Source organism: Zeugodacus cucurbitae, chromosome 5 (genome assembly GCF_028554725.1).
Source record: "Zeugodacus cucurbitae isolate PBARC_wt_2022May chromosome 5, idZeuCucr1.2, whole genome shotgun sequence".
NCBI lineage: Eukaryota > Metazoa > Arthropoda > Insecta > Diptera > Tephritidae > Zeugodacus > Zeugodacus cucurbitae.
Window position 1 is genome coordinate 52,412,468 of NC_071670.1, and position 13,710 is coordinate 52,426,177.

At 38.2% G+C, this 13,710-nt stretch overlaps 3 protein-coding genes across 5 annotated transcripts in view; 2 read left to right on the forward strand and 1 right to left on the reverse strand.

Moving 5' to 3' along the window:
• LOC105210657 (uncharacterized) overlaps positions 1–13,710 on the forward strand; it is an 81,470-nt gene that overhangs the window by 3,625 nt on the left and 64,135 nt on the right. For 2 of the 3 annotated variants that reach the window (XR_008471416.1, XR_008471415.1), the window contains exon 8: positions 38–124. Coding sequence is in view for 1 of the 3 variants with exons in the window: in XM_054231726.1 (XP_054087701.1) it covers positions 11,477–11,509 (33 nt within the window). In the remaining 2 variants the exon portion in view is untranslated. Of the gene's footprint in view, positions 1–37; positions 125–11,349; positions 11,510–13,710 lie in introns of those variants that run through there. The other variant, XM_054231726.1, reaches the window with a different exon arrangement.
• Positions 2,182–3,383, reverse strand: LOC105210560 (farnesol dehydrogenase). The gene is made up of 3 exons (XM_011181592.3): positions 2,804–3,383; positions 2,391–2,531; positions 2,182–2,321 (listed from the first exon to the last, which is right to left on the reverse strand). The coding sequence occupies exons 1-3, from the start codon at positions 3,380–3,382 to the stop codon at positions 2,280–2,282; spliced, it is 762 nt and encodes a 253-aa protein (XP_011179894.1). The 5' UTR covers position 3,383; the 3' UTR covers positions 2,182–2,279.
• Positions 3,555–5,829, forward strand: LOC105210559 (farnesol dehydrogenase). The gene is made up of 3 exons (XM_011181591.3): positions 3,555–4,202; positions 5,500–5,637; positions 5,712–5,829. The coding sequence occupies exons 1-3, from the start codon at positions 3,627–3,629 to the stop codon at positions 5,751–5,753; spliced, it is 756 nt and encodes a 251-aa protein (XP_011179893.1). The 5' UTR covers positions 3,555–3,626; the 3' UTR covers positions 5,754–5,829.

The window sequence follows — 13,710 nt, forward strand, 5'->3', positions numbered from 1 at the left end:
TTGAAAAATAAGTTAATTTACTTTTTTTCAATTATAGGTGTCATTTGTTGTATTATTTTAGAAATTTGTCGCAAGTCAAGAAACAGAAATTTAATTTATTCCAGCTCAACAGTTAATTATAGAGGTAAGTGATATACAATTGTTTATGAACATACATATACAGTGGAACTTCTCTAACTCGAATCACCATAATCCACAAAAAAAACTTCGAATTAGTGAGACTTCGAGTTATAGAATTTTCAATAAAACATATAAATTTTCAAAAAGCTGTAAAATATAGATTTATACACAGTTTTATTTATTTACTACAGTAAAAGTTTTATGTACATTAGAACATGTATTCTGTAATTTTGTTGGTTGCACTTTGCTATTGTTTGGCTCTCGATGTCTGTATCCCATTTCTTGGCACGATTTTAGTTACTGGGCGCCATGATTTGAGGACATTTTTATGTTAATTAGCCCAAAATTGATATCTCGCATCGTTTACGAGATGTCGAGCGTTGAAGTTATGTGTTAATAGCAGCCGAAGTGCGCACTTATGCATTGGTGCATGTGTTATGTGATTGACGTTGACGGACTTTCTTTCTGCATTGACGAACTTCGGCCGCGCTTCAAAAAAATAACCCTGGTTGAGCCAGCTCCGGGGCGGGGGTTATCAAAGAGAGATGCCTTCGGCCGCGCTTCAAAAAAATAACCGCTATAGTCCGATATTCATATGCGAATATCTCGTAAACGGTGCGAGATATCAATTTTTTTAGTGTTTAGTTTGGGCTAATTAACATAAAAATGGCCTCAAATCTTGCCGCCCCAGTAACTAAAATCCCCCCCATTTCTTTGGTAGATGATTTATGAAATCATTAAATGTAATATCATAGTTTTTGTTCGCCTCCATACGAATATGGGGGCTTTTTAAAAATTCTGCGTCGATAGTAAAATTTTATTTTTTGTATTATGCCCTGGTCGTAGAGTTCGATTTATGGAAGGAAATTTCTATGAATATTGACTTCTATTGCCAATTCAAGAGTTCGAGTTATGGAGAACTTCGAGTTATAGAAGTTCGAGTTATGGAAGTTCCGTTTTCACTTATTTTCATCACCAAGCTACACTATATCCAAGATTATACGATCACTTGAGTTTGCTAAGATATATCACACCGGAAATTTGAAAAATAATATGAGGTATATGGGGCTGGAGGAAGTATTAACAAGATTTTGTCCATTTTCTTTAGAATATCTGAGAGATTTTCCTATATTTTCGGTAAAAAATTGGTCACCAGCACTGAGGTCCTCATTTCCGGTATCTGGGGCTTTGCAATTTATGGTCCGAATTTAGCACTTTTAGTAGTTTTCAACATAACTTTTGTATGGGAGGTAGGCGTGATTATAATCCGATTTCTTTCATTTTTGGACTGTGTAAGGAATTGGCTAAAGAAAAGGATTCTAGAGGGTTTGGTTGATATAGCTTTAGTAGTTTACGAGAAATGTGCAAAAAACTTAGTACGAGGCGGGCCACGCCCACTTCCCCAAGAAAATTACACCCACATAGGCCCCTTTCTAGTCCAATCCTTTGTACCAAATTTTGTTTTTATAACTCGGCGTGGCAATGATCCTATTTCGCCCATCTACGAAAGCAACCTCCATATGGTGACAATTAACATGTGTTCCAATATATCTCAATTTTTATTCAAGTTACAGATTGCACAGATGGACAGACATCCGGATTTGAACTCCACTCGTTCCCCTGACCACTTTGATATATATTATATAACTCTTTATATAACTCGTTCAGTTTTGGGTGTTACATACAACCGCTATTACACTCTCTTAGCAACTTTGTTGCGAGAGTATAAAATCGTTATATGCTCTCCATGTTTTACTAACTTGCTAAATTAAACTGAAACACGATGTGGTTGTTGTTATAACCTCAGAAAACATTCCCCAAATAATTCTGAGCAATGCTATCTTGACAAACCTTGACCGGATAAGAAACCGGGCCCTTTACGGTTACGTATAACTGACTATCGTGGGTACGGTCGTTTCATTTTAAAATACATACATATGATTTCATTCACTTTTTTATATTTTTGGTAACATTTATCGAAAGTATTACTATTGCGTTTTTATCTAATATTCGGTTCTATCTGAACTCGGTTTTTCCTTATATGTTATATAATAATCCACATATTATTTCACAAATGTATGTATATTTTCCATATAAACTATTTCCATACATTTGAATAAAAACAAATTCGACGAGATAAATTTATTCGAAATAAGGTATTAAAATTTTTCGCCCATGGGTTTTATGGTAATGTTTTGAACCTGTTATAAGGAAAATATGACAGGCATTATTCAAATAGAACTATTTATATACAAATTGGTTGAATGTACCTGTACATTTGGTGGTGTGCTAATGGCCCATAACACAGCATCAGCCACATCTGCCGACGTTAGACTCGGTAGCATATCCTTGACAACAGTACGAATAGAAGTGGGTAGTATGTCGGTATCGACAATGCCTGGACTGATAGTCTATTAAAAAATGAAGATATTATTAGTAAGTTTCACTATAAATAAAAAAGGATCAAGCTATTCCAGTTCCAAGAGTGATGGAAATGCAGATTATGCTAAGTTTAAGCCTTGACATATTTTTTGAGGGCACTTGACAGATAAATATTGTGTGTTGACGTCATGAACGAAATAATGAGTATGCTCTCATTAATGATGTGGTCTTTCGTAACCTCTGAGATCTATCTAATAATGCTACTTTTATTATGCTATATAAAAAGCATTTGCACACATACCGTTATTCGCACACGAGTCTTGTGTCGTTGGAATTCTTGTCGATAAATTTCGTTCATAGCCCGTAAAGCGAACTTTGTTGCGGGATATATATTGAGCGATGGCAAATTCGGCCCCAAATTGGGCACTTGCAAACCGGCAACACTGTTAATGATTAGTATATGACCTTCAACATCGCGTTCACGCATCGAATTGAAAGCTTCACGTGTACAAAAAACTGTACCCATCAGATTCGTATCGATGGTATTGCGTATTTCATTCGTATTCTGGCGCTCACTCAATTCGGTGGTCGCTATAATGCCAGCATTATTCACCAGCACATCCACACCGGCGCCCAACCGCTGCTGCGTCCACTTGAAAGCATCGAGCACATTCTCCTCCTGCGTTACATCGCATTTGTAGGCGTGCAGATTGGAACGAAAACGCGTCGGCAATTCCTGTTGCAGTTGTGCAATGCGATCCTGACGGCGTGCCAAACCAACAACAACAAAACCAGCACACACCAAAGCCTTGGCACAAGCAGCACCGATGCCACTGCTCGCACCAGTTACCATAGCAACTTTGCCCTGCCAACGCTCCATATTGAATGTGAGCGCCGGTGATTATGATTTGATATGCAGCTGTTTGGGAGAAACCCTATAAATGTCATATTAGATAATCGATATGGCAAAAAGATTAGTATCGACCTAAATCATCATGCATAATAAGTAATTATGTATGCATGTACTCATGCAGTTGTAAATAATTTGTAGCAAACTATATGAAAATTAAGTGCATTCTGCATTCAGTTGCTACTCAGTTGGCTTTCGAACTGCATGCAATTCTATGGAACGCTGGCAGGGTAAATTGGCAGTGGTCACCGGTGCTAGTGGTGGCATTGGTGCTGCCTGTGCGCGTGCTTTGGTTGCGGCCGGACTACGTGTGGTCGGTCTCGCACGACGTGAGGACAAATTGAAGGAGCTCAAACTCAGCTTGCCACAAACTTTGCAACCACTGTTCATACCACGTCGCTGCGATGTCTCCAAAGAGGAGCAAGTTATAGCGGCAATCGATTGGACGGAACGTATGTTGGGTGGCGCGGATGTGCTGCTCAACAATGCGGGTATCACACGTGAAACGGAACTGGTGGCGCCCAATAATACTGAGAAGATACGTCAGGTGATCGATACGAATGTAATGGCGGTGTTATGGTGTACACGTGAAGTGTTCCGTGGCATGATGAAGCGTGGCAACGAGGGCCACGTGTTGATCATTAACAGTATTGCTGGGCAACAGGTGTTGAATTTTATTGATGTGCTACCGAGCTTCAATATATATCCGGCAACTAAGTTTGCCATTACGGCAATGACGGAAACGTACAGGCAAGAATTTCAATTGCACAAGAATAAAGTTCGTGTTACGGTGAGTGTCTTACATGATTAGATTTAGTTTGAAAATTAGTATATTGCTTACTAAATTCCAAATTCTTTATAGCTAAATATTACTGATCATATAATATATCACTTAAAATTTCTCACTTATGTCCAACCGATCGCCAAAGCATTTCTCATGAGCTTTTTTAGTATATTCTTGAATTTGCAAGCAATGATATTCGTATCTATGTTCTTTTATCGTTTTTTTAGTTATGTAAACAGGAAATAGTCACAGGGCACAAAAGCCGTTGAATCAGGTTACTGAGATATAGTTATGTTTTTCTTTTCGGCCACATAAAAGCACAGTATATATTCTTATTTGAAAATTAATGAAATGTTTTTCCGAAATTATGATTTTTTTATTTACTCAGCCATAGAAAAAAATATTTTTGTTATGACTTGGGGGTCTTACTATGTGTACTATATGTAATCAGCGACCGCGAAAAGCCCCGAGTAATGAGATTCAAGCGATTCCGATGAATTTTTCAAAAAACCGTCCGCCATTTTGAATTTTGAAAAAACCGACACCGGATTCGTAATCAGCGACGCCGAAAACCCCTAAAAACGATTTTCGAGCGAAGAATTTAAAAAATCGCCGTTCGTATTATTGGTTATTTCAAAACCCTGATCTGATGGGGTTAAATGGATCTCGGATTCGGATTCAGCGACCCCAAAAACACATAATGTACATAGTAAGGCCCCCAGGCCATTTTTTTTTGTGTGGCTGTGTTATTATTCCATCGACCGTTAATTCTCTGGGCTATTTTAATTTGAGGATGGGATTTGGTTTTGACGTCAAAACATTATTTATGCTTCGACGTCGGTTATGTTCTTTTTAAGCAATTCATAATCTTTAGTAACGTCATTTAACAGCTCTTGATATATATTTAAGTGACGCTTCTTCTTATAGCAGCTAAGTAATTTGGAAAGACATTTCAGGTCGAATCAATCCTCTTCTTGTTATTTTCAACGTTTCTTCAATTATTGTAATGCTTTTTAATTATTGCCATCTGTTTAACCCTTTAGAAGCTTGCATCATTATCTCCAGTATTTTGATCCACTTTTAAACCAAAGTAGATGTTAAACCTTCGGCAAATTTCATTTGAAAGTTGTTGAATCCACTTTTTTTTATTTTCTAAATTTTTTCGACTCACTAAAATTTGAACATCCACCTTGTATTTCCGCTCCCTTCTAAATGCGCATCATAATATTTAAGTCCTATTGAAAGGATAAATGTATTTAAACTACTATTTTAATTGAGCTTTATAAAAACGCTTTTCGAAAAGGGTATATGCCCCGGTGCAGTGAACACAAACATATTTCCGGAAGAAATTCACTTCTACGTGAAGGACATGGCACGCTTGGAGCCGAAAAATATTGCTGAAGCCGTTTTATATGCGCTGCGTACTCCGCCCCATGTACAGGTGGGTAATCAACACGGCACATACATCCTTATGTTTTTATTAATATGAACTCTTCTCCTATATGCGCGTTTTAGATACACGAGATCACGCTAAAACCGATGGGCGAAATATTTTAATGTGAAATTTTTTTCTATTTATGTATATCAAAAAATATAAAGCCACTATGAATAAAGGTTAAGTGTTGGTTTTAGATTTTTTTTATCTCGTTGTTTCCATATTCTGAATGCAGACTTTCGGAATCCCTTTTACTATTTACTAGATGAATGCTGAAAACATAATTTTAAAACAAGTAAGGAAGGGCTAAGTTCGGGTGTAACCGAACATTTTATACTCTCGCAATTTATTTATTTAACTTAATTAATATTATATAATACACAATTTGACCCACATATTCGTCATATATATTGTATAAAGTCCATTGAAAGTTGGAAACCCTAATATTAGGTTAGAAGCACCGAGGTCCTCATGTTCGATATATGGGGCCTTGACAACCTATGGTCCGATTTCGGTGATTTTTAGAATGGGGCTGCCACACTATAAACGTAGTATTTATGCAAAGTTCTGCACCGATATCTTCACTAGTGCTTACTTTATATATTGTAAAGTAAACTATTCAGATTGTCTTCAAAGTTCTGGTATATAGGAAGTAGGCTTGGTTGTGAAGCGATATGGCCAATTTTCACAACATATTATTGGGAGGTTAGGAAACTATTACAAACCAAGTTTCATTGAAATCGGTCGAGTAGTTCCTGAGATATGGTTTTTGACCCATAAGTGGGCGACGCCACGCCCATTTTCCATTTTGTAAAAAAATCTGAGTGCAGCTTCCATCTGCCATTTCTTATGTGAAATTTAGTGTTTCTGACGTTTTTCGTTAGTGAGTTAACCCACTTTTAGTAATTTTTAACCTAACCTTTGTGTGGGAGGTGGGCGTGGTTATTATCCGATTTCAACTATGGTGTTTGGTGGGGTACGTAAGAGAATCGACTGCAGAAAGTTTGGTTTACATAGCTTCATTGGTTTGCGAGATATATATGTACATATAACCGATTTGGTTATAGGCGGGGCCACGCCCACTTCCCCAAAAAAATTACATCCAAACATGTCCCTTCCTAGTGTGATCCTTTGTTCCAAATTTTACTTTTATAACTTCATTTACGGCTTAGTTATGACACTTTATGTGTTTTTGGTTTTCGCCATTTTGTGGGTGTGGCAGTGGACCGATTTTGCCCATTTTCAAAAGCAACCCTCTCACGGTCCCAAGGAACATGTGTTCCAAGTTTAGATATCTTAATTTTTACTCAAGTTATCGCTTGCACGGACGGACGGACGGACAGACATCCGGATTTCAACTCCACTCGTCATCCTGATCATTTATATATATATAACCCTATATCTAACTCTTTTATTTCTTGGTGACACAAACAACCGTTATGTGAACAAAACTATAATACTCTGTGCGACATGTTGCGAGAGTATAAAAATTAGAAAGCGTGGAAAAAGTTAAAGCGCGTTAAACCGCTCTTAATCATATAATCCCATAATGGTTCCTCTTTCGTTCTCTTCCCACGCGTTGGTGGCGAATTAAATACTTTAAAAATCTGCAACCATACTAACCAATTTCGATGAACTCGAAGAGCCCGTGCTATCTATTGTTTCATTTTGTGCAATATTCTTCCTTTTCAATGCGTAAACTTCTTGAAATAATCTATTCTAAGAGCGATCCAATCAGATGAACTTTTGAAAATCTTAAATAGTCCGGTGTTTTTCATAGAGAGTTTACTTAAAAGGGTTATTTACTATTACTTCGTGCATTGTGTTTCCATTGATTTGGATTCGGTTTAGAAGAGGTGCAATCCCATCCGGTTTATTCCGGGGTACAAAATCAGCTGTAGGCACTTATGTATATCCAGTTTTTCTTAGAGCATTGAGGTTATAAGGTCGCCCTGCATTGTAGTTTCAATTATAACGCATACCTTTTTTCAAGATAATTCTATGTGGTTTATCTATTTATGATACATATTTAAACAGTATTTTGTGAAATTTTTATTTACAAATTCCGAAAACTGACGTTGACTCAGGCTCTTCTCCCGTGACGTGTGCAAAAAAATCTCTTGCCGTGGACATCATAACTCATTTTTGGGGCATCCAAATTCAAAAAACCAAAAATATTTCGATAGTACGTGGATAAGTCTAGTTAATGTACGAAGGAATGAAAAAAATATTGAAATTTGAATTTTTGACAGAACTTTAACCAAAAAACTCACTTTTTCAGTCAAATTTTTGCCAATTTAGTCAAACATTGGCTCGAAAAATAGTTGTAATAAAGATACAAAAAAAAATCCTTCCTTCTTTAACTAGATAAGGGTTAGATTAACTATTTCAAAGATATGGGCAAAATTTGAACAAAATCGGTTCATAACTTTTCGAGAAATCGTGTCCACCGACTTTAAAAAATGAGTTTTGAGATAAACGCGTTTAAAGTTTTACATTCATACTTCCTATTGCTGGAAAAAATAATACGAGCTGCAGAATTAAATAGAGAGGGTACAATCTTCTACAAGAGTGTACAGCTCCTGGCGTATGCCGATGATATTGATATCATCGGAAGCAACAACCGCGCCGTTTGTTCTGCGTTTTCCAGACTAGATAAAGAAGCGAAGCGTATGGGTCTGGTGGTGAATGAGGACAAGACGAAATATCTCCTGTCATCAAACAAACAGTCGGCGCACTCGCGTCTTGGCTCCCACGTCACTGTTGACAGTCATAACTTTGAAGTTGTAGATAATTTCGTTTATCTGGGAACCAGCATTAACAACACCAACAATGTCAGCCTTGAAATCCAACGCAGAATCACTCTTGCCAACAGGTGCTACTTTGGACTGAGTAGGCAATTGAAAAGTAAAGTCCTCTCTCGACGAACCAAAATCAAACTCTATAAGTCGCTCATTATTCCCGTCCTGATGTATGGTGCTGAAGCGTGGACGATGACAACATCCGATGAGACGACTCTTGGGGTTTTCGAGAGAAAGGTTTTGCGCAAGATTTTTGGTCCTCTAAACATTGGCAACGGCGAATACCGCAGACGATGGAACGATGAGCTGTACGATTTATACGACGACATTGACATAGTTCAGCGAATAAAAAGACAGCGGCTACGCTGGCTAGGTCATGTTGTACGGATGGAAGAAAACACTCCAGCTCTGAAAGTATTCGATGCAGTACCCGCTGGAGGAAGCCGCGGAAGAGGACGACCTCCACTCCGGTGGAAAGACCAAGTGCAAAGTGACCTGGCTTCACTTGGTGTTTCCAGTTGGCGCCAAAAAGCAAAAAGGAGGAATGAGTGGCGCGCTCTGGTGGATTCGGCTATAATCGCTTAAAGCGGTTCCTACGCCAAATATATATATATATATACTTCCAAAGGGTATATCTTTTAGTTTGTTTCTCGGATGGCTTTGATATTTTTAGATAATATTTGAACATATTGCACTTTTAATCCCTCCAAAAATTTTCTTGTTTCAAATTTTGAAATTAAACAATTTAATTTTTTTTTATTTTGAAACTCTCCTAACCCATTCAGTTTTCTTTTTCTCAGTCGTGATCCAAGGTTCTAAACGGTTAGTTACCAAACCTAAACTGTAGTTTGCACACATTACTGAAAGAGCCAGGGCAATACCCATTAACGAGACCGTACCACCTTGTCCCTACGTGTCCAATTTTTCAAAAGTATCAAAATATTTGCTATTTTCTTTCTAGAAACGGTAGTGATTTTAGGCTTTAATGTGTACTAAATAGGGTTAGCTCAATTCGTTGACACTACAGTTTTCCAAAACCTGCATATCATTATAGTTACTTGTATAAACTGCGTTGAAAGTTAGTCTAAAACTTTGAAAACAACCAAAGTGCAATTTAATTGTTTTAAATTATATATTCAAATTTAAATATGCGTTATTTTTCCTACTTGGCTCAAACATGTTGTAATCGAACTCACACACGAACCACACTCATGTTCGACTAAAATGCAATGCATTTGTTAAAACCATTATTGCTATTAACGCTGCAACTTTTGTTAACAACAGTTGCTTCAATCCACCAACCGAACGCGTCTTAAAGCGCCGAACTAGCGAGCCGCGCAGCTCGACAGCGCGTTCATCGTCGCAGCCACGCTTACGGAATGCTTACCATGCGCCCCAGCAAAACTGGTAACGCTTTAATGGCAAATGCTAAAAAAGTAAAAGGCTGACTGGCGTTGGCGCTGCTGCCGACGCTGACTGCTTTTATTGGCCGTCGTCTGGTGATTTTCTTGGTTTGGTCGTTTCTTGAGCCGAGTACTTTCAGTTCGTTTGGAACTTTATGCGAAGTCGGTTGAGCGTGCGAATTGACGCATGTAGCAAAAACAGTGTTGTGCATTTTGAAAAATCAACGTTTGCGCGTTACAGTAATAGTAACAGTTAAATATTGCACGTTTGCGGTATTATTATTATTTTTAAAATATATTCTTGCTGTTGAATCTACCGCGCTACCGCGTATTCTAGACAATTGTGTGCTGCTTTTGACCCGTTTATTTTGCTCAAGCGAAATCCCTGCGCGTTAAGTCCGGTATCGCATTACCATTCATCACGTTGCTGTACGCGTTCGAAATGGGGTGTTCTGCTCGGCTAATTGGCAGCGTACACACTTAACAAGCAATATTGTTTATTATTAGTTTATGCACTTCTACTGCTGGTCGTATTGTTCTTACGTTGGCGTCGCGTGCATTCTGTGCAATCGTGAATTTACGTGAAATTTACTTTGTGTGACTGCTGACTTGCGGCAAAGGTATCGGTGGAAAATCTGAAAAATGTGAAATGTGAGCTGAGCATTGTGGCAAATCGCGTAAAAGTGCAAACCTGTCAAAGCAGTATATGCGAGTGCAACAATAATAAAAAACAAAAGAAAAATAAATCATAAATAAATGTAGGCAACATTTACAATAAGAAATTAATGTCAGCAACCTGTCATAAAGGCAACAACACAAACATATACTCTCACGCATGTACATTTGTATATGTAGAATAAGTGCACCCCTACTTACACACAGCTGCAATAGCTAATGATTTTCTCGTGCATGATTTTCTCAATCCACTTACAATAAACAAGAAAAAACAATTTATTTTTTATTTTTTATTTTGTGCCGGCTATACATATGCACATTCAGTTACTCAAAGGAATTGCATTGCGGCGATTTTTCCTCCCGGTGAAAAGTGTTGCTACTGTATCGGAGACCCCTTTCAAGCCTAGTACGAGATCATTGCGACTGACGTTCGTCTGAGTTTGCTGCCGTAAATCTATATGTACTCATATATTACACGCCAGCACAATAACTAACTCTCCGTTACCGGATTGCAATGTGCGCGCTGAAGTAGAAAGTTGCCGTCAATCGCATTGTTGCCAACTTAAGTGTGTGTGTGTGCTTGTGATTTTCTTTTAATAATTTCGCATTTTTTTCGTGTTTGTGTTATTATTTTATATACCATACAAAAGAAAGAAAAAAAGCAAGAAAAACACTTAATGCCCTTGAATGAAAACTTATTCGCATTTTAACTGATACACTGCGCCGTACTGAAAATGTATAGCAACGTTGTGTTGTTAGTGTAGCGCTGCACGAAGAAAGCTTTTTGAGTTCAAAAAAATTGTTGCTGAAATTAAAAGCAATCACTTGTGAATTGTTAATAAAATAAAAAATAAAATTGTTTTTGGTGCAAGCGTTGTTTTCGCGTCAATATTATTGCCTAGGCAATAAACGTTTGATGAAATTTCTTCAAAGTTAAATTTAAAAAAATACAACAACAACAACAAAATGTCGGATATATATTATTGTAGTAATAGTAAGGTGAGTGTGCTTTTACGTATTTGAAATAAATATATAATAAATATTTTTTTAAACAAATTTATACAATTTCAAGAATATTTTTTAAATTCATCTTCTAAAACCAAGGAATTAATTCATTTGAAGTTAAGATTTTATGAAAGCTTAAATGCATTGATCATCAATTAGATCTTCCTTTTGCCTTAATGGCCGAAATTTGCAGAATTTCCTACACATTTCTATTTATTTTATGCAGTTTTAAGATTATGTGACAATATTAAGAGGTTAGAGGTAGTCAGAGACACGAAATTTGACAATTTTCAATAATTTTTTTGCTTTTAAATCATGTTATTTTCATGTTATTGGTAAAGTAATAATATGTTTTGACTTGAAGTCACGAAAATTTACAAAAAAATAATAATTTCCAAAGTTATAGCTTTTTGTGTTGACCCAGTTCTAAAAAAAGGTCCTTGCGGTGACTATCATAAGTCTTCGGAGATTCATCTAAAATCAATCGGATGATCGAAGCTGCTTTTCAAAAATTATCGAAATGGCGGTCTCTGAAAATTTGTTTCTTCAGGATTTTTCGGGAAGAAATCAACAGTTAATTGGCCTTAAAAATCGAAATTTTTGAAAAAAAAAATCTTCGATCAGGCCTAAGATTATTATGTATTCTAAAAGCTGTATAAATTTCATTAAAATCTACTGAGCGGTTTTCGAGTTACAGTTGTCTTCTTCTTCTTGACTGGCGTAGACACCGCTTACGCGGTTATAGCCGAGTCCAAAACAGCGCGCCACGCATCCCTCCTTCTGGCAGTTTGACGCCAATTGGTTATTCCAAGCGAAGCCAGGTCCCTCTCCACCTGGTCCTTCCATCGGAGTGGAGGTCTCCCTCTTCCTCTGCTTCCACCAGCGGGTACTGCATCGAATACTTTCAGAGCTGGAGCACTTTCATCCGTTCGGACAACATGACCTAGCCAGCGTAGCCGCTGTTTTTTTATTCGCTGGACTATGTCTATGTCGTCGAATAACATCATCGTTCCATCGTCTGCGGTATTCGCCGTTGCCAATTCTTAAGGAACCATAAATCTTCCGCAAAACCTTTCTCTCGAAAACTCCTAGTGCCGTCTCATCGGATGTTGACATCGTCCACGCTTCTGCACCGTAAAGTAGGACGGGAATGATGAGAGACTTGTAGAGTTTGGTTTTTGTTCGTCGAGAGAGGACTTTACTTTTCAATTGCCTACTTAGTCCATAGTAGCACCTGTTGGCAAGAGTGATTCTGCGTTATTGGTGTTAATGCTGGTTCCCAGGTAGACGAAATTATCTACAACTTCAAAGTTATGACTGTCAACAGTGACGTGGGAGCCAAGACGCGAATGCGCTGACTGTTTGTTTGACGACAGGAGATATTTCGTCTTGTCCTCGTTCACCACCAGACCCATACGCTTCGCTTCCTTATCCAGTCTGGAAAAAGCAAAACTAACGGCGCGGGTGTTGTTTCCGATGATATCGATATCATCGGCGTACGCCAGTAGCTGTACACTCTTATAGAAGATTGTACCTTCTCGATTTAGCTCTGCAGCTCGTATTATTTTCTCCAGCATCAGGTTAAAGAAATCACACGAGAGTGAGTCACCTTGTCTGAAACCTCGTCTGGTATCGAACGGCTCGGAGAGGTCCTTCCCGATCCTGACGGAGCTTTTGGTGTTGCTCAACGTCAGCTTACACAGCCGTATTAGTTTTGCGGGGATACCAAATTCAGACATCGCGGCATAAAGGCAGCTCCTTTTCGTGCTGTCGAAAGCAGCTTTAAAGTCGACAAAGAGATGGTGTGTGTCGATCCTATTTTCACGGGTCTTCTCCAAAATTTGGCGCATGGTGAATATCTGGTCTGTTGTTGATTTTCCAGGTCTAAAGCCACACTGATAAGGTCCAATCAGTTTGTTGACGGTGGGCTTTAGTCTTTCACACAATACGCTCGACAGAACCTTATACGCGATGTTGAGGAGGCTTATCCCACGGTAATTGGCGCAAATTGTGGGGTCTCCCTTTTTTGTGTATTGGGCAGAGTACACTGAGATTCCAATCGTCAGGCATGCTTTCTTCCGACCATATTCTGCAAAGAAGCTGATGCAAGCACCTTATCAGCTCTTCGCCGCCGTATTTGAATAGCTCGGCCGGTAATCCATCGGCACCCGCCGCCTTATTGTTCTTCAAGCGGG

Bases quoted from the DNA above. Each gene is read 5' to 3' on its own strand.
- LOC105210559 (XM_011181591.3), top strand. From the start codon at position 3,627: ATGGAACGCTGGCAGGGTAAATTGGCAGTGGTCACCGGTGCTAGTGGT. The intron at 4,203-5,499 runs GTGAGTGTCTTA...CTTTTCGAAAAG, and splicing joins AGAATAAAGTTCGTGTTACG to GGTATATGCCCCGGTGCAGT. The intron at 5,638-5,711 runs GTGGGTAATCAA...TGCGCGTTTTAG, and splicing joins GTACTCCGCCCCATGTACAG to ATACACGAGATCACGCTAAA.
- LOC105210560 (XM_011181592.3), bottom strand. From the start codon at position 3,382: ATGGAGCGTTGGCAGGGCAAAGTTGCTATGGTAACTGGTGCGAGCAGT. The intron at 2,532-2,803 runs GTATGTGTGCAA...ATTTTTTAATAG, and splicing joins AGACTCGTGTGCGAATAACG to ACTATCAGTCCAGGCATTGT. The intron at 2,322-2,390 runs GTACATTCAACC...TCCTTATAACAG, and splicing joins GCACACCACCAAATGTACAG to GTTCAAAACATTACCATAAA.